General features: G+C 45.4%; 1 protein-coding gene across 2 annotated transcripts; it reads right to left on the reverse strand.

Moving 5' to 3' along the window:
• Window positions 1-421: 421 nt before the first annotated feature.
• Window positions 422-15213, reverse strand: FAM181A (family with sequence similarity 181 member A). Of its 2 annotated transcripts, XM_067547039.1 has the most exons (3): window positions 15160-15212; window positions 8420-8514; window positions 422-2018 (listed from the first exon to the last, which is right to left on the reverse strand). In XM_067547039.1, the coding sequence occupies exon 3, from the start codon at window positions 1947-1949 to the stop codon at window positions 1074-1076; it is 876 nt and encodes a 291-aa protein (XP_067403140.1). In that variant the 5' UTR covers window positions 1950-2018; window positions 8420-8514; window positions 15160-15212; the 3' UTR covers window positions 422-1073. The 2 variants fall into 2 exon arrangements, with proteins under 2 accessions (XP_067403140.1, XP_067403139.1); XM_067547038.1 differs by lacking the exon at window positions 8420-8514 and having other exon boundaries at window positions 15160-15213.
• Window positions 15214-20456: the final 5243 nt, after the last annotated feature.

Below are 20456 nucleotides of genomic sequence, written 5' to 3' on the forward strand. Positions count from 1 at the left end.
CCATGGGAGAAGCCCTTCCATCACAGTCATAAGTGTCTGCACTATAGTTCTGCAGCAGCACAGCTGTGTCCCTGTGGCATTTCTGGAACAGACATTGCCTGAGGCTTTAGTGCCAATGCATTCCTCTCCCCCATTCCCTCTTATATCACCAGTTTTGCATTTACATGTTCAAACACTAAACTATTTCCAGTCTCTTCTTTTAGTCGCCACAGAGCAGTTCTGCTCTCATTCACACCAGTTTTAAACTGGCTAATTTCATAGCCTTCAGTGGAGCTACTCTTGATTTACACCACTGTGAATGAGAGAAGAATCAGGCCCTCATTTCTGAATGACAACCCCTCACAAATTGAACCTGAGTCTACTCCGTGGGATGAACAGAAACATGCAATCTGAACATATTGGAGATGTGGAGACATAAAATTACCTGCTTTATTTTATTATTTGCAATAACTCTCTTGATATTTACATGAGAGAAGAGCTGAAATCAATTTACAAATGTATCTTTTGCATTAAATACTGTCCTATTAGTATCTTGCATGCAAAAGGAAGCAACCTGAATATCTTAACTGATTTCCTTCAAATAACTTTAAAGTACAATAGATGTTACTGATTTAACCACGTCATTGCTGCAGCTGGTGCAGAGCATCCCCACAAAGACATTCCCATAGGGAAGAGGTCTCCTAGGTGTTACAAGTGCAGATTCCAAATGGTTCTCAGCTTGACACGCCATTGTTCAAACAATTATCTCAAATCCAAGAGGCCCATTTCTCTTGTCACTCAACTGCACTGGTTTCAGTAAGGGTTATTCCTGATTTATGCCAGTGCAGTGAGAGGAGATTGGCACCCAAATGTATTCACAACCGGTATTTAAGTGAGCAAGCTTGTGCCTTTCTGATAAAAGGAGCAGCATGTTGTAGCTGCCCATTTATAGACAAATCGAAATGATAGTACATTCTTTCCCTACGACTCGCTCCACAGTGTAACTAGCTGATGGGCCAGTGTCTGAAGTTACATTTCAATTTCATTTTAAAGCGCTACAGTACACGGCACAAAATCCCCTCCCCTCCCTTAGGCTAAATATATCCAAAGACGTTGAAAATGGGAGATGTCACTGATGGCTTGGTAGGGATGGGTTTCAAAACCACTGGTCTGTATAGTTTCTGCCCCATACTGCCTGCCTCCTTGCAGAAGTGTTGCATCTCCCCTGCGGGTGCTGTGCTTTTCCTCCACAGCCCCAGGCCTGGGAAGGGTGATTGAGGTAGGGCTCCATGGGTTTGGTAAATTGGTTGTCCATGGTACTGAAATGGACAGCAGCTCCAGGCATTCATCCGGCCTGCTAAGGATGTCCCAGGCACTTTGATAGGCTCCTTCTCCGCACTGGGTTGCGCAGGCAGAGGGGGGCTCCCTGGCTCTGGGGTATCTGGATCCTTTTTGCTTTTCTTGCCCTCAAAAGGAGGAAGGTCCCTGGAGTTTGGGAGCCCATCCAATCTGGCAGGAAAGCTCCCGACCAGCAGACTCCGAGTTGGTCTGGGCTCTTCCCAGAAGGAAGCAGGCAGCTGTCTTTTCCTCATAGGCACCTGATCTGGCCTTACAGACTCTTGGCTTTGCTCCTGCAAAACCTGTTCCCCACTGTAATTTTCCTCCACCTCTGATAGCCTCAGGGCCTTTTCACTGGAAGCTCTGCAGTGATTTGGATCTGTGCCGTCTGGGTATGAGCTGCGATTTCTATCCTCTGCCCCCCTTTTGGAGCTGGATTCTATGGATTTGCTGGGGTGGCATCTTGGGATCCTGGAATATTTTTGAGAAAAACGCTTGAGCTGCTTCTGCAAGTATTTTCTGTGGTCAACTGAGCGGCGGCAGGGAGCAGACTTGTCCAGAGCGGCTTTGATGTCACTAGAGGCCAGGTTCACAAAATTCAGTAATGTTTTCACCTCACTGTCTGATGCCATTTCAAAGAATGACCCTTCTGGAGATTTCCATTAAAAGTTTATAATCCCACTCCTCAAACCTGGGCAAACCTGTGAAAGCAGAGGGACATATGCATGACTTTAAACCCAAGTGCTCCCCTGCAGCAGGAAAATTGAAAGCATCAAGTAGATGGGAAAAACAAGGACCAACAAAATCAAACTTCTCAGCTGAACAAGCAAGTTGTCAGGTTGTCATGCCAGTGACGTTAGAAACATCTGCAGCACCTCTACATCCCTGCGATCACAGAACCACTGTGCATGCACACACACACACACACACACACACACACACACACGACAGTTTGTTACTTCTGGGAACCAAATGGTTAATCTTGTTAGACAGGTAATGTTTAAAGTGTAAGCAGAAACTTCAGCAGCACTTTCATGTCACTGTAACCAACAAACACACACACGATTGTCTCCCTAATATTGATTGTTACTGTATCACTGCTGAGAAGAACCCAGTTCCCCACTAATCTTGTTATATAGGTTATACACTACCAACCTTTAGAGAAGCAACCGGAGCCTCTGAGTGTTTAGAAGCAGTTTAGCAGCACTTGAGTAAGCTGAATGAATATCAACTCCTTCTAGTTAGGGGGCTTTCTCAGACCAATCAGAAGCCACTTTGCCAAATACAAAGCATCCCAATCAGGCATTAGGCTCCCCGTTCTCACATTCTTTGCCATCACAAATTGTCGCCATGGGGACAGCCACAGAAAGACAGCTAATAAATACGATCATTTCCCTGTGATTTCTACCATTCTCCACTCCTTCCTCCACCCCTGCTAGGGCCTTATCCCGCTCTTTCCTCCTCCACCCTGGTAGGGCCTTCCCTTTGCTCCCCCACAACACAATCCAACATGATATGCTGATGATGAGTAAAGAAAATTTAGACACCCTTTTCTCTAAAATGCCCCAAAGCTGTCTGGAGGCTGGCAGTAACCATGCTTCAATGACACAGGACAATGCTAGTTGGGGAGACCAGGCTAGCCTACTTTTAACTGTTCTTGATCAGGGCTCGCCTTTTTTTTTTTTTTTTTTTTAAAGGGAGGATGATGTCAGGGAAAAAAAGGTAGGAAAGGAACAAATCTCTAAAGAGATGTGCAGATATCCATGGAAAGGGAGCTTGAGCGCTCAAGAATCTTGTCTTTATGTTTGCCCCCTCAATTGAGCCACACAAAAGCTGAATTACCCATTCAAACTTCCTGGACAAAAGGATGGAGTTGGATAGTACTCTTGCATCTGTAGTCAAACAGTTAGAGACTTAAATCGAGTCGTCATGATGGAGAAAGAGTTAGACAAAGCCCATAGAATTGCCATCAGCAAACATTTTCCTGTGTCATATTAGTGGGTCTCCATGACTCCCCCTGGCCTGGGGACAATAGCACAAGTTTGCACACTCGACTACTGTCACCCTGCCAACGCTGGCAAGGAGCAGAAACAGGACAATCCTTTAAGGGGAAAGCATGCCCACTGCAGGGAAGGGAAGAAGAGAGTGAAGAAAAGCGTGTGAAATGCTAATTGAGCTGCTTCCTTAACTGATCCAGAGTTATGCGAGTCCTCCTCCTCCTCGCAGCGTCCTCCCAAGGGGTGGCAATAACTTAATAGCACAGTAAAACCAGGAGTCTCATGATGCATGTTATCCCCTTGGAGATCTGTGAGAATAGGAGAGCAGAAAAACCTGCCCCTGGTGAATTTCAGAAATGCCAGCCATTCAGAACTCAAGGCAGCTTGCTCGCCAGTCCAAACACCCATTGCCTCAGGCTTGGGCAGACATCAGTTGAACTGCAATGTTCAGTTGGAAGACTAATAAAGATTGCAGTGCCGTTGAGATGGAAATGCAGGATAAAGGCTAAACATTATTAGTGTTTTATTATTATTATTAATTATTAAGAGATAGGCCCAAATAAAATCTCTGGATCCAAACACATCCATACTTTGGGGGTGTCTGAAATCCAAACCCAGATCCAACTTTTGCAAATAAAAATCGCTCTTTCACAGGCCAGTCACAAAGGCGTGAACTTTAAAATCCAGCCAACATCCCTATTTTGCAGCTTGAGTCCATTTCTATTATTTTTGCTTTCATTACAGGAAAGAAACGTGATTTCTTGTGACATGTGGGGTTGATGACACACTTTAAATTAAGTGTCTTAATTGGCACCAGATCTTGAAGACCTTATTCCCTTTTTGCTCATTCCTTCCCCAGCCACTTGTGACATCATCAGGAGTGCTGCATGGGTAAGGACTATGTAAAAACTCAGGGCCAGATCATCATCGGTGTAAGTCAATATAGCTCCACTGACTGCACTAAAAGCATTGTTTTACTCCTGTTTAATGCAGTGTGAGATCAAAATCAGGCCTAAGGACCAGATTTACAAGCCGAGCCAAATTCCCGATGTGCCACAGCCCCTTTGTACTGGTCCAGTCAGCACAAAGGGTCTGTGAACCTGGTAGTTCCAGCCAACCAAGAATTCCCCCAGGGAGGCAGGATCCCTAGGCCACCCAGCTCCTGGTGTAGGAGGGGAGGCCAGTAGAAAGAGGCACCACCCAAGCATCTGGCCCTCTGTTTCCATCTAACTGTGGCAGAAGGGGGTTAACATTCTTGAAGAGACAATATAAAATTTCAGCAAATAAGACATTGAGATCTACTGATGCAGAGTGCTATATAAGCGCAGTATCATCATCCAGGTGGGGCTGTAATTACAATAGGGTTTCTTGTGTAACCTTTCCCACCATTCCAATTACAGCGGGAGCACTAGGGTAGACAACTCTGCCTTGTGAGCTTTTATAAGAAAGTCTCCTGCAACCCTAGTCTTTTGTTTTTCCATGCTAGAAATCTCTCTGCACTCTTACAGTTTCAATTCCCTCCCCCCACCCCCAAATACACACTTTACATGCCTCTGCTTGAGAATGACAAGTAGCCATCTTCTGATATATTAATCAGAGACTAGTCTTCCAGTCTCAGTTCACACAATGATGATCTTGCTTGTAATGTCCAGGATTAATGTTTTATGTTGCAGACAATAGTTGACTGGTGTTTTTGTCAATCACTGTAAACAGATGTCCTTCCAAGGGCTCATATCTTTGCATATTTCCAGGTAACAAAATTACATCTTGTGTACACTTAACATATGAACCAGGGTGGATAAACCGTGTAAATACTTGAGTAATGTAATCCCCTCATAAAGAGCTTAATAGTTGCCCCCGATTTCTGGAAGAGAATGTAACAAACAGATGGGAGAAGGATTTGGGCTGTTCTGGGTTTTCACAGAATGTTAATGAGCTGTTTCCTCCAAGACGTGAGCAACTCATGGAACATGCCAAAATATACCATACAGAGCCTTCACCAGCACTTGTAACAGAATCATGCTGCCTCTACCTGGGCAAAAGTACAAGCCTCCTCAGTGAAATGCTTGCTGGGGCTAAGTGCACCATATTCACCCTGGCCCCACTCTGTAGATGTGGATGGAGTGACAACAAGATGGAGTTGGCTTGTTCGTTATATGAGCTAGGTGGTAGGAGCTCCGCGCAAGGAGAGGTGCACACGCTGGAAGGCACAACCCTGGGAAGTGCTATGGCTCAGAGACACCCCTCTGATATTAGTTCTTCCCCCACTTCCACCTAATTTACAGCTTCCCTCAACCTTAGCTACTCTGGCCAGCGCGTGGGTAGAGTAATGCTATGCATTCCCTGCCTACTCTTTGCCTACCAGCTCCCAGTGAGGCGCTGAGCTCTGCTTTTTCCCCACAGGTCTGGACCCCAGGGCCAGTTACCCACTGCAAACTCCTTCATGGGCTGTTTACCCCTTGCTATTCCCTTGTGCAGGTGTGGAGTCCAAGGCCCGCTCTAGGTCTTTATTTGCTCCATTGTGTATGGCCCTTCCTAATACAGCTGGTTTTAGAATCAAAGAGCTCTGCTCGCTAACACTTTCCCTTGTGCCAGCTCCGGTGCTGCTGCAGAAGGTAGTCAGTGATGACTAGGCTTTGTTTGCTGCTCTGGTAGCCCTGTTCCCTTACAGCTGGATAACAATAGGGATCCAAAGGGGAGTAGACTGGAGAGCAGGATTTTTTTTTCTTTTTTAAACCCTTTCAAGGTCAGCCTCAGGTTGAGCTGCACAGGGTTTTCTCCAAGAAGCCACCGGAATCCTTTTGTTCCTCTCTGCTCTAGCCATGTTCATCCCAATGTAAATGTGAAAGGAACAATTAACAATAGGGCACTCCTCTCTGAGCTCCCAATGCACTTTGAAGTGTCCACCCAGAAAAGGCTTAAGAATGATACATCATTTTCCACTGTGAAAGTGTCACGCTAGTACAGCAACTGAAAAAATGTCGCCACATGCCTTCCCAGCATGCAGACAGGGACCAGCTGGAGAGCCACTTCATATCTGACATGTCATCCTCGACAGCTCTCTTCCTGGAAATTTTTGGTATGCAAAGTTAAGTAATTCATGAGAATAAATACATGTAATTTAAAATTACAGCCAGGCTCTCACCCATGTAGGCTTTGCTTCAAAACTGAACAAATGAGAGAAGGGAAGGCGGGTTTTCCTATGTGGGAATACAGGGGAAGTGTTTTTAAAGTGTCACTTATTTTAAATGCTGTCAGGCTTTAGCTGTCTCCACAGCAACTCCTCCCACTACTCATACATACTGAGGCCTCGATTCAGCATGGTACTCCAACACCAGCCTAAATTTAACCATGTGAGTAGTGCCATTGAAATCAATGTAGCACATTGCTTAGTGGTGGGGATGCTAGGAGGCATTTATGACTCAGTACCAATAAAAGCAGTTTTCCTTGATGTCCAAATCACTTCATTCAGATGTTTTCTCCCCACTCCTTATGGCTTGAAGGGTGAGGTGTAGCTTGGGGGGTAGGAAGAGGAGCTAAAGCTGCTATTTCCCTTCCCATAACCTATTGACTGTATGGAAGCCACCATATGAAAACCAGAGCTGTCTTACCCACCATTCATTTTCATCCTGTAAAACAAGACCCTGCTTTGGACTGTAGCACTACACACTTGCATGAGTGGTATTAAGATCTGTAACATGAATATTGTTGTCCTTTCCTGTCATGTGGGTATTATAAGTTTAACTAGTTGGTGGTTATGAAGAACTTACAGATTTGTACCTGAAAGGTAATGCAACATCTTAGTAGTTGTGGCATGAGAAAATCAAAATGTTTCCTTCAGACATTAGCCATGACTAGAGTTCGTTACACACCAAGAAGCAAAACAGATGTTTTTCTGCAAAAAAAATTCCTGGAAATTGTTCCAGTTTTTCAAACAAAAAGGTGACATTCAAATTTTCAGCTTTTTTTTTTTTTTAAACTGTCCTATAATTGACTGAAAGACAGGTGGCCATTTTCATAGGAAATTTCAACCTTATTTTATTTTTGGGTCAAAACTCCATTCTACATCACGTCTCATTGACAGTGTTAATTTAACCACACTGAAGGTCAGTTTATTTACAAATCGGGATATTAAGAGTATTACAAATAGGAAAGGTCCCATATGAACTGCCTGCTTGTTATCACCTTTGCTTCTCTATTAAATGCATGAGGAAAATAAAAAAATGTTTTGATACACACACACCACAATGCGTCTCTTGAGGAAGGTGCCTTCAAACTTAAATGTTACAGAATTACTAGGTTCGTTACCTTTGCTAAATATTCTCAGGTCCAGATTGTTCTCTCTCCCTCCACAAATGGGGAGCATGAAAATCTGGTGGAAGGAGCGTGGAGCACAGAAGTGCCTCCTCCCCTCAGCCCAACAGTGATCCTTCCATAAGGGGAGGTGGAGGTCAGGCTCTGAGGAGTGAAAGGTTGGCCTGGGCTCAGCATTAAAGCTAATATAAGCATGTAACAGTATGCCCAACCTGTTGTGTAGAAAGCCTAACAGCGTACTGTGCATTAGTGTATTTGTAAAAGAACAAAGTGCCCTTGTGGAAAGAGAGGAATCGTGACCTGGTGATTCAAGCAAGGGATGGGTGCCCGTTCTGGTCCTAGGTTTGCTTTGTGGCCTGAGGTAAATCACTTAATTCATCTACCTATACAATGCGTATAATGAATCCTTACCTACCTTACATGGTTGTTAGCTGCTGTGGGTAAAGGACTCAGGTCCTTGGATGTAATTCATTATACAATCGCAAAGTAAACTACTATCCTACAAGAGTTGCCAAAGTCAGTATCTGCAGCAAAATACAGTCTCTGCTGCTTTAAACTCTTGTGACACTTTCTCAGGGTGTCCAGAACCACACATCACTGTGTTACCCCCCCTTGCCTCAGTGAGAGACACTTGGTGTTAAAATGTGTTTCAGTTCCCTGACACTCAGTCAGCGAGCCACCTGAACAAATGCCTCAGGTCTCTGCCTTGCAGATTAACATGGTGTATCCCACTCCCCAGAAACATCCCCCGATAGCATCCCTCCCTGTCACTAGGTACTCCCAGTAATTACCAGGTAAGCTTTCTTGTCCCCGAAGAGACAGCGTGTGCACAACTGGAAAGTTACAGCTCAGGAACAGGTCCATTATAACAACACAGCACTGTCACCTATTTATAGTGTAAACAAAGATAAGGTTGTTAAAAAAATAACACTTATTCACAGATTCTAGTGAGTATTGAATAAGAATAATAGAAACAGAAATGGGTGCAAATAAAACAAAAGTATAACGTTGTCTAGAGACTAAAACTTCATATGCTGCAGTTTCTCACCCTCAAAGTCTTCCTGCAGAGCGTGTATTTCAGTCAATACAGGATCCATTTGTTCACCAATTACCCTCCTCCACCACCAGTATTGCTCAGTGAAATAGATAACAGAGTGTTGTCCTTGTACCCAGTTATAGTCCATTAGAACTTTGAAATGCATTCCTGTTTGTTCTCCGGTGGGCTGGTGTCATATTGAGTTCACATTCCTATGTCAACCTGTTTTTCCTGTTGACTTAATACACAGAAATGTAGCTCCCATTGTTTTTGGCTCACAATGCTTAATTTACATATGGCAGAGAGATAGCTACCTTCCCTCTGGTCTGGAAGAAACAGGCTTCTCTCTTTGTTTGGTTACAGACTTTAAACCAGAATATCAGTAAGTATGCATAATGCCTCACATAGTATTAATACGTACATCTCACAATTACATTAATCACCACTGTGTCACAGGCTCTCATTTGATACCTCACATGCTATTCTTTATAGATAAATACTATGACAGCAACATGTTGGGTGCCATGAGTTTGTCAGGCCTGAGAGGAGTTGCTGGCAGATCAGTGATCACTTTTCCAGTTGGCTTTGCGGGGCAAGGGTGTGCTTTGGGTCACACCTGCATCTGGATTTTTATATACGAATCAGTGGCACTGACTCTTTCCTGCGGGATCTCTCTCTCTCTCTCTTTTGGAGCTTCAATGGACACCTCTACCTCCCTCTAGAGCAGGGAGTGATGGTGAGGGATACTGAACTCATGTAAGTTACTTGGGAGAATCTCATTTTACCAGTTTCAGATATATGGTGAGATATAGAAAAAAATTGCCCCAGGTGGGAGAGTAATATCCTATTGATCATGGATCTTGATCTATAGGATTAGTCCATTCTGGACAACTGCCTTCTGACTCCTGTCAAAAGCACTAATAGCCTGTCCCTTCTTTAAAGGTTTCTGAGTGTATTTGTTTTACTGACTGAAGTTCCTCCTGGATGCGAAAAGCATGAGCTTCACCAGAGTCATCCTGGGGCACATTAAAGGAGAAGGTGTTTCCTCCTTCCTTCCTGATAGGCCAATGTGCCAGAAGCAGGAACAGATTCTGCAGGCCCAGCTGAGGTTTTCAGAACCAGACCTGCAACTCCCAAGGCACTGAGATGTGACTTAGCTTTCCTTCTTCCCCCACCTCCTACTCCCATTAAAAGGACAGCATTAAAAGGCCTGGCATTTTAAACCGCCCCAATTTTATCACAGATGGCCTCAGCTTGCTTCTGCTCTCATAAACTGGAAATTGCAGAGTTCATAAATATTTCCTTGGTGACCTTCATAGCCGAGTAGGTTTGTCTGAACACTCACACGGGCCAAAGCCAACAGGGGCCAGCTCACAGCCTGAGCAATCTGCAGAGATTCTGAGGTGCTGGGAAAGAATTCCCAGGCCACAGAGCCTCTCCCTGGCTCTGATGGCAGCCTATGGGCTGAGCTAGCCTCTGCAGACAATGGGAATCCAGTTTTAGATCCATTGGCTCACTGGTGGGAGACTCACAATGCTGACCCCCTGCACAAGTGCCCTACCCCTGCCATCCACCATGTAGTAGAACTCTGTTGTTTCTCCTGTCTTCAGGCCTTTTCCTTGGGCTGCAGCAAGGATTTCCCTCCAGAACATTAAGGGCCCGATTGTGTGTTCCTTGCACACCCCAAATTCCCAGTTAAGTCAACAAGAGCTAGAGATGTGCAAAGAACACACAAATGAGGCCCAAATATTGGGCCTGAATGATTGGAGGAGAAGGGCTAAAGCACTGAGCCAAGAAGAGCCAGAATGAGGCGTGGCTCAGCTCGGAATCCCATTTCTCTGAATCCCCAACATTGGGGGGGGGGGGGGGGGGGGGGGGGAGAATTTGATCTATTTGCAGTACCTGACAGTCTCAGGCTTTCAGAGTTGTCATCTCTCCACACAGGACAGCAGCAACTGGGCTGTAACCCAGGCAGCAGCTTTTACATGTTTCTTCTTTAATTTCACAGTCAGCATTGCGCAAACCAGCATCCCCTCTTTGCTTTCAGTGGCGGCCTGGTTTGCTGCACTTAGGGGCAGATTGAGTATTTGCAAAACGTTGAAGCTGTTAGGGAAGGGTGAGGGGGAGCAAGAGAAGGGGGGTGGCTACTGAGAAGCCTGCCATTCAGGCAGATGGTGGAATGATTTGATATGAATAGCTGCTGTCAGTCTCAGAGCGAAATTTACAATTGTGCTACGTGTTGGACTGCACGTGACTAATGCCATTCTTCTGCTGGCTACAGGCAGGACACAGCTGTTTCTTTAAGGACAATTTTGTTTTTATGGACAGAAAAATCTATAGCAAGAAGCTGTTAGGAAATAAGCAACATTCAGCATTCCACTCTATAGTTACACAAGATCAAATCCCTTCCAGGCTTTCACCACCTCTGCCTCTGCTAAAATCAAATGCATGTTTAAAGACAAGGCTGATTTTAGTTTCATTCTGCTTTTGAGGGCTGTGAGAGCTTAAATCCTCAGTTTCTCCACACAACCAGGTATGGCAGGGGTGGCAGCAGCCACAAATTTGCCTTGCTTTGCATAATTCCAGTTTATTTAAATATTTCAGGATCAGTGAGTCAATTAAGTGACAGATGCTGCAGGTGGCTTCTGTTGAGACAATACTGCAGCAGGGATGCTTTGCAAAGAAAAGCTATAGCCAAGGCTAAAAATCTGACATGAATTGGAGATTTTGCATTTTTGTAGTTAAGGGCCCCAGTTCAACAGTCAGAAAAAGCAATGCACAATGAGCACTAGACCAGCAATGAGGCAGACCCCATGGAGTGTGAAAGAGGAAGGGGTTTAGGGGTGAGCAAAGAGATAGTGTTGAATTGTCAGTCTGAATCTTGCATGAATTTCTGCAGTGCACACAGCCCTGCTCCGTGTCCTGTTCATCCGACAGTGTTTTCCCCTTCGCTTCCCCTAGTGGGCCAGAGTAACTTTAATCAAACAGCCGCTGAGTACCTGAGGTTGGGATCCAGGATTTGGCTCTACCCACTTGCCATCCATACACCACCTCTTTTTTCCCCTTACAGATCATAGAATAAAGATCCTCCCATGCTACCTGTTTTCTCTGTGCGTTTTAATGGGGAGGAGGAGGCGTGGCATGGATGGTAATTATGTGTGGCTGGCTCTGCGTGGGGCCACCTTATGCCAAACCGTGGACTATAACCTCAGATGCAAAGCAGTCCTTTTGTTGAAGAAAAAATTACTCCTGCTTGGAGAATTAACTAAAGAAATGCTGCCAGAAGCAGCCAGGAGTGAACAGGATTAGAATTAAAGATTCTTATAGATTCCAAAGCCAGACAGGACCTGTGCGATTATCTATTCTGGCCAACAGCATAAAACAGGCCACCTCTTGTTCCATTTTCAATGTGTGGAAGGTGAAGATATCCATCTCCTCTTTTTAAAAAAAGAACACCTTTGCAGGATCTGGGCAATATGTATTAAAAATGATAGTCCTTCAAACACCGTTTTTAAAAAGTGACTCCTATACAGAGAAATTGTTCTAAACCCCTCCATTCCCATTAGTTTAAACAGTGGTAAATGTCACATAGGGAGTGTGACAGTAGAGATGAGGGCTTCTCTCCTTTGCTCTGCTCTTCATCTAGTTCTGACCCAGAGCTGGGACAGCAAGGCTGCAACTCAAGCAGCCAGAAACATAACCACCAGTGTCATTCGTGCAACCTGGGTGCCATGGGTTATTGTCTCCCTTATGTAGCAGCAGGTAAAGAAAGCTCCTATCCCAGCACTTCAGCTCTGGGTGAAACACTTGACCCCTTTGCTTGTTCTAGAATCTATGGATGTTTAGGTTTCATTTTGTTTTACAGGGCCCGATTCTCAGCTGGTGTAAAATGATTTTTTTCAGTCTAAAAGGAACAACAAAAGACGTGACAAATGTTTTGGCTCAATGTCAGAGTCAAACCCAGCTGGCCTTACCCCCCCAGGTGTCCCATTGACCTCGGTCAGAATGCTCCTGTGAGGAAGGCAGCAAGCTTTGCCCGAGGTAGCTACCAGAAGAGTTGCAATGCTTCACCATCAGTAAAATGATCTGTCCCCAGAAAAGTACTCCCCTGGCTTGTGACAGATGCACTGACATTTGAGAGGGGTGATGTGATATGCTGAAAGACTGGCAGAGCCAGACATCGGGGTCACATACGTGGTCAGTAACATTTAAAAGCATAAAGGAGGCTGAAGCAGCAGGACACACAAAACAGGATCTGCTGCTGCAAATAAACTGTGATAAACTGTGCACAGATTCCTCATTTGACTGAGCAATTGCCATCTTCTCTATAGAAAGTCTGGTAAGCATACTCCAGCCCAGCCGTCTAGTACAAGGCTGGAATTACAGTTCTACAGATGTTCATTGCTGCATGTTTTTCTACCTGCCCATTAGCACTTATCACAGACCTAATGAGAAACAAGACTTAAAGCTGCTGTGATTGGTTTTGTCAAGCTGTGCACCAGATTTCACTTAGGAAAGGACTTCAACTGCTTCCCCTTGTGAATCCACCATGTAGCAACTTAAAAATCTTATTATGTATCAGGGCCAGATTCTCAGCTGGTGTAAAATGCTTTTTTTTTCCAGTCTAACAGGAACAACAAAAGACTTGACAAATGTTTTGGCTCAATGTGAGCCAGTTTTCACGTAGCTGATTGCTATTTTCCTGAAAGCCAGTAGATCATTCAGGGTGACCCTGATTCATCTCGCATTCTAAAGGTGCCACCAAAGAAATGGTTTAACAGGCTGGTGGGGGAGGGGAGGGGAGGGAGAATGAGCAGTATCAGAATTAGACATAGAAAACATGAATACTAGCTAGCTACTGTATTTCTAGCATACTTAGCACACTGATACATAGGCATTCCTTATTATGCATCATCTTGTCTTTAAGCCAATGGACTAGGACTGAGGAGAGCTGGCTTCAATCCCCAGCTCTGCTACCCATTTCCTGTGTGACACTGGGCAAATCACTCAATCTCTCCGTTCACTAGCTGGAAAATGGAGGTAACTGCACTTCGTCTGCCGGGTGTGTTCAGAGGATAGCTCCTGCCTTAAAGCGTGTCTCTGACTGGCTGTTTGTGCCCTGATCTTGGCTGGGGCCTCTATGCACTACTGTCATACAAATGACAACAATGGCCTCCCCTTTATATCCACTTAGACTTGTCTTAGTCTCCCTGATAAGAATGTTTAAAGTAGAATGTGTCAAATCATTGAAATGCACCCTCTAAACTCCAACACGGGCACAAGCTAAAAACGTTTCCTCTGTACCACTGCTTCTTGTTGGCTTTACCCCTGGGGTTTTCAAGTTCAGGTTTGTCCTCAAACCATGCCAATAGCACAAGCATTACATCTGCTCATCTGCATTGGTCCTGAGACTGCCTCACAGTCACAGAGCTATCACATTATCACTGAGCAGATGGTTTGTCACAAGATGGAACCGCAGCTGGGACTCGAACACCTGTAGGCAACAGGTGCTTCGGCCAAGCTTGTCCAACAGGGGAAGCATATAACACACTGGCCTCCTGTGTGCATGGCCATGACGCCCTCTAGGAGCCGACCCCAGCAACCGTAACACTTGCTATGTTCACCCCACTAAAGGACTCCTATTTTACCCCAAATTGCATAGGCAGGTGCTTTTGGTTTGCGCTTGGCTGATGACCTGGGGTCTGTGCATGTGTGGTGTAGGTCATTACATCAGCAGCTGAGAATGCTTTCATTCCTGTGGTTATCAACATGAGGCACCATAGGAATTGTTCTGTTTTCACATGACTCCCATGACACTCAGCTACAGCTCTGTTCCCAGGGGGTTCTCTATGTTTGTGCCATAGAAACAGTTCTAATGCTACATGTGTCATGAACGTGTGGCAGATGAAAGTGACTCGTGCCCATGTGTGACACCTTTGGGTCATGTTAGGACACCTTTGCTCATGTTGAGCTGTGTCAATGAGACGACTCCACGCATAAGACTTCACTGAGTCTAGGTGGGGATGTCCAGGGCTGCTTTCAGCTGCTGGCAAGCACCTCCACACAACCATTGTTGTGGCAAGCCTGCCTCAGTTTCCCTTTTGTTCAGCCAATCACCATGTAGCCCTCTGGCTGGTAGCTCCTCACTAAGGAGTGAGCCAGATTGTCAGTAGTCTCCCCCCTCTCCGGTCAGTGAAGTGTCTAGCGATTTGAGAGGCCAGAAACCCTAACAAAGGGTTGACAGTCTTCAGCCTTTTTGAGGTTCAGATCCCTTTGCTCTACAGGCAAAAAAATAACCCAGCTGCTAGGGTTGAGAGGGAAACCCAGGCCAATCCATTCCTCTAAGCTCCAATCCAGAGATCCTGTATTAAGCTGTTGTAATCAGCATCTCCCAATAGCTTACTGCTCTCCTGGACTGCTTCCTCCCAGACCCATCTAGTAGGGTGTGCCCCAGATTTACACTCTGTCATCCTGTTCTTCTGGTGGTTTAAGTACCTGGGCATCTTGCTACCAGTCTGTTGCTGAAGGGCACCATCCTCAGCCTTTTTTGGCAGCCAGTCCTCCTTTGATATCTGGAGCCTTTTTATCTCCTCAGCTCTTGCAGCTGACCCCCTCCCCCAATCAGCCCCAGCTGAGAAGGCAGCTGGTCTCCCTGTTAACTCTTTAGTGGCTAGGACAGCCTGGGGTCTGTACAGCCCATGAGAGGGGAATTAAGTACTACGCAGAATAAGTAAGGACAGCAGGATCTAGCAGAGGCAGCAGAACCGGGGTGGCGGTGGTGGTTAGCATCCCCGCAATGGAAATATTTGGGGGGCTGATGTATGCTTCCATCCCCACAATGTCTCATGGCGGTGAGACTGGGAAGTGGAGGAGGGGCTGGAGCAGCTGCCACAGCACCTGGAATTGGGTCAGCTACAGGGGAGCAAGTAGGAACAGCTCTCCTCTCCCTGGCTTCTTTCACTCAGGTAGATGTGGCTGTGATGGCTGAGGCTGGCATGTAGGGATGACACGGTGTATACCCCCAGCCAGCCGGGGCTGGTGTGTACAACCCACACAGCAGTGACACAGTGTATACCCCCAGCCAGCCGAGGCTGATGTATACAACCCACACAGCAGTGACACAGTGTGTGTGTCCAGCCACCCGGGGCTGGTGTGTACAATCCACACAGCCGTGACACAGTGGATGCCCCGGGCAGGGCTGGTGTGCAGGGACTGTGCAGCAGTGACACACAGTGTATGTTCTTAGCTGTCCAGGAGAGGTGGCTATTTATATGACATCCTGGCAGCCAGCCCAGGTTGGTCCCATCTTCCAGCCACCATGGATCCCTGTGGAGACACCCAGCACAGCGCAAAGGCAGAAGTATGTGCACTCATGCCCAGCGTGGAGTGAGGGACAGGGAACCAGCACGTGGGCAGGAAGGCATCAGCACGCAGGTGCCAGCTGCCAAGGAGAGGGCACCAGCCTCCCAGCTAGGGTTCATGCTGGGTTACTGTGATGACGAGTTCATTCCCAACACAACCCTGCATGCAGAGAAATAACCCCAGCACCATTACATGTGGAGGGCACCTTGGGAAGGATGCCAGTACTCCAAAAAACACTGACAATTTCTAGTTTCTATTTTTTAAATTTAATTGAGTCTTAAGAAAGAAAAGGCCCCTGTGACTTTAAGTGGAACATCCATTTTAGCGGAAGGAAGCTGGGATATGGTTAGAGTAGTTGTTTTTATTGTCTGCTTGGGTATAGTGTTTAAGAAAGAAATGAATGCTGAGGGGTATATAGGCTCAGTAACTTAGTACGGTGCTTCATGTACTATACAAAAAGTTGGCCAGAGGCTTAATGGTAGTGCACTGCATGCTGCACGAGATATCTGGGTTCAGCTGGCAGCCCAGGTCTCTCGCCTTCTAGGGCAGGCAAGGGCTAAAAGAATTGCAGAACCAGCAAACTCATCTCGCTGAAGCAGGAAGAAAGACCTACTGTGCCTCCATGCTAAAATTAAGGAGAGGCTCCAAAGGAAGTCCAGTCCTATCCATTCCTCTTCCACTGAATGGACAGTTGTTGCTAGCTGAGGTTTGGGTCCCCTCCTGCTTAGTTAAAGGCAGGAGAGGAGATGCCTTCCCACCTGCAAAGAATCCCTCACGTCACTCCTGCTGGAGAGGGAAAAGGTTTTTGCTGGTCCTTTGTAAACAGCTATTTATAAATACCACTTCGTAAAATAAAAATGGCTTTTGCTGAGGATACACGTTACATTCAGCCCTAAATCAACGGTCACGCTCAAATTATGAAGGCAGGGGTATGGGAAGGGGATAAAAAAACTGCTGACACAATCTTAACCAGAGCAGCACAAACATCAGTGCTATAATAATACAAACCAAAAAAACCTGTCACACCTACCCTTTGAATTTCAATGCTCTTGTGCCCAGCAGCACTAATGGATGCCCAGAGACTGATATGCTGGAGGAATACTCTGCTCTTGCTACTTATATAAATCACGGTGATTCATGCCAGGTGCTTCCATATGACAGTGCTGTCCATTGAGTAGGTAGATCAGCTATTACTGCTTTAGGGCTTGAAGGGTGAGGGAAGTCTCCTATCCCAGCAATGCATTCATTCCCCCCCCCCCACTTTACTTTTTAAACAACATTTTTTTAACCCTCTGTCATCAGTACCCCTGTCACCAACCTCCACGGGAAGGGCAGAAACTTTGACCTCCATCACTCCCTCATTCTTAACATCCAGCTCATTTTCCCTCCTTGAGGACATGTGCCTTATGCCTAAAGCTCCCTTTTGATTCGCATGTGATTCTGAACTGCTCCTTTTTCGGATAGGGGAATTCAGTGCTGGTGAAGGGTGTTGCTGTGACCTAGTCAGAGGTAGAGGCCTTGTGTGTATCCACAGAGTAGCCATGGCAGTGCATGTTCCCCACACACTGCCCTCAGCATTTTTCAACTCTGTTGTGGAGAGAGGGGACAGCTCTATGGAAGGATATGAGAGCTCAATCTCCATGGCCCAGTCAGATCTTAGCATCATTGCTGAGATTGCCAACAAGGTTATCAATTAATGCCAACAGTGGGAGTGGTTTGCTGATAGGGACAGCTGCCACCTGAGAACGGAACTCATACCAGATCAGCTACCACACTGATGGCAGCTTTCAGTAACTGGGTATGATGCAAACTGGAGACTAGCTGAAAGGCAGACCCTGTTCTCATTCTCCTGAACCAGCCAGCTGCCCATGTTCTGAGTTTTTCCCTCCATCTCAATTATTAGGAAGTGTCAAATATTTTGATCCACAGCCCAGCAAAGCATTTCCATGTTAGTTTAACTCCCTATTTCATCTAACAACCTTCCATTTCTGATACCCCTGAACTCTTTATAAGCTTGTTATCTGAGACAAAACTCCCATGGTGGGGAAATGGAGCATAGCATGATAGAAGCCTAGATGCTACAGGGGCTTTATAACTTTCTATCAGTGCTCGAAAAGGTTAAAAACCATTTAAAACTATTCTTTCATGTATGACAATTTTAAATGTATTTTATTTAAATTTATATTGACAGACAAAATCTTATACTCTCAATGCCTTTGCCACATAGCCTGAGATGCTGCCTTCTGAACATTACAGACGACATGAGTGTGCCATTCTAGAATGCATTTTTGGTAAAGGATAACATTACCTCTAATAAAACAGGCCCAAAGTGGAATAGAGTAAGTGTGGCTAGATTCTTTTCTTTTGAGGACTGAGTGAGCAGGGGGATCCAAGAACAATCAGCCAAATCAGAAACAGTACTATCATGCAAAGTCTAGATAGAAATAGTTTATTGTTTGGGGTGGAGGGAAGAACATATAGTAGAACCTCAGAGTTATGAGCACCAAAGTTACAAACTGACCAGTCAACCACACACCTCATTTGGAACCAGAAGTACACAATCAGGCAGCTGCGCTGGGGGGGGGGGGGAGGGGGAAGCAAATACAGTACAGTACTGGATTAAACAAACTACTAAAAAATAAATGGAAAGCAGAATTTTCTCTTCTGCATGGTAGTATTTCAAAGCTGTATTAAGTTAGTGTTCAGTTGTAAACTTTTGAAAGAACCACCATAACGTTTTGTTCAGAGTTACAAACATTTCAGAGTCACAAACAACCTCTGTTCCCGAGCTGTACGTAACTCTGAGGTTCTACAGTACTTTACAATAAAATCTTGGCCACCGTTCACCTGCAGAAACTGACCACCACCCATCACCGTGGGGCCTGATTCTGATTTCACCCCACCCTAAACTGTAATTCAATTGACTTCAGTGGACTCACTCCTGACTTAACTCCACTTTAACTGAGATTAGAGTCAGGCACTTTTGGCCTGCTGAATGCTCACAACTCTCACTGACCTTCCTGGAAGCTGTGGGTGCGCCCCACCTCTGGAAGTTGGACTGTCTGGGTACAGTTTAAATTGGTCCGGATCTAAGCTTCTAGTTGCTTATCTGTCACTGACCTTGATAAGATGTTGCCACTAGAGTGCACTGTAGGGACCAGCTTGGGAGTTAGAACTCATCTGTATTGATGTTGCTAAAGTTTGCACTATCTATTTTCATCTGTTACAATAGTCCCAGGGCTGCTTTCAGAGCTTGCAACCAGCAATTCAAAGGAACACCACTGCTCCCTCTAGGAAAGCAGACGTTTATTTTTTCAGCCTTATTTAAAATGAATCCAGTGAAAAATCTCCTTGTTCCAGGCCTGATACATTCATGTTAGGTGGGGTACTCTCCTACTGCACTTCTGCCTTTTCAATCCTAGAAGCCACTGCAGGTAAAACAAAACAATGGATATAATGAGTTAGGGACCAATGCTACAGAATTCTGAGTGTTCTCAAGTCCCACTAATTTTAATGGGAGCTGAGGGTGCGCAGTGCCTTGCAGAAGATACTCAACCCTTTCCAGGATTGGGCACAATTCTGCATTCCTAGTGCAATCAAGGGCTTTGGTTTATGCATGGAAGGTGGGATCAGGCCCATGGTCTTCTATGGTAAAGTTAGCAGAACACAGCACCAACATTAGGGGCTTTTGAGAATATACAGTGCGTTATTATGATTAGAGTATACGCTAGAGTTCAGTGCTTGTGAGCTTGTTCTGAGCTCACACCTGCCTCCATGGAAGTCAAATTTGAGTTTTGCCATTGACTTCAACAGGAGCAGGATTGGGTCCTTCTCTTGCAAGCACAGCCCTCCTTGTGTCTGGAGTTAGTGCTCCATAGTTCAAGATACTGTGATGCACCAGGTCCAGACGTGATTACTCCCATCAAGCATCTGCACATAGGTGGTGTAGATGAGCACAAACAGCATTCATCGAAAGTATTTCTGTGGAATGTGAAGTGTTTAGAGGGGGAACTCAATAAGTTGAAATAAATAAAATTGTCAGGAATATTTACCTGCCCAAGGACAGAGACTGCACATCCATCCTTTCTAGTGATGAAGATGATGAAGGAAAAAAAATGAATATTGTATTTGTCCATCAAAAAATGTGACTTGCCCACAGTGAGAGGCCAAATAGGATTTTGCTAATCTGAAGCGGAGTGCTGGGTTTTTTGGTTTCATTTGACCTTCCATGTATCTGATACAGATTGGAGGCTGTTGTTGTTGCAATAGTTATAGAGGTCCTGATCTTGCAATCAAATTTACTGAGCACACACTGTGCCCCACTGAAGTCAGTGGAGATGGGTGAAGACAGGTGGATGTGATTGTAGGACTGGGGCCTTATTTAAAATGTTTTAAAAAAAGTCATATAAAGGCCCACACAAAACACTACC

The sequence above is a fragment of the Emydura macquarii genome, unplaced genomic scaffold (genome assembly GCF_026122565.2).
Source record: "Emydura macquarii macquarii isolate MOO-44397 ecotype Brisbane River unplaced genomic scaffold, CSIRO-AGI_Emac_v2 contig_1229, whole genome shotgun sequence".
Lineage (NCBI taxonomy): Eukaryota > Metazoa > Chordata > Testudines > Chelidae > Emydura > Emydura macquarii.

Coding starts and splice junctions, on each gene's coding strand:
- FAM181A (XM_067547038.1), bottom strand. CDS start 1,949: ATGGCATCAGACAGTGAGGTGAAAACATTACTGAATTTTGTGAACCTG.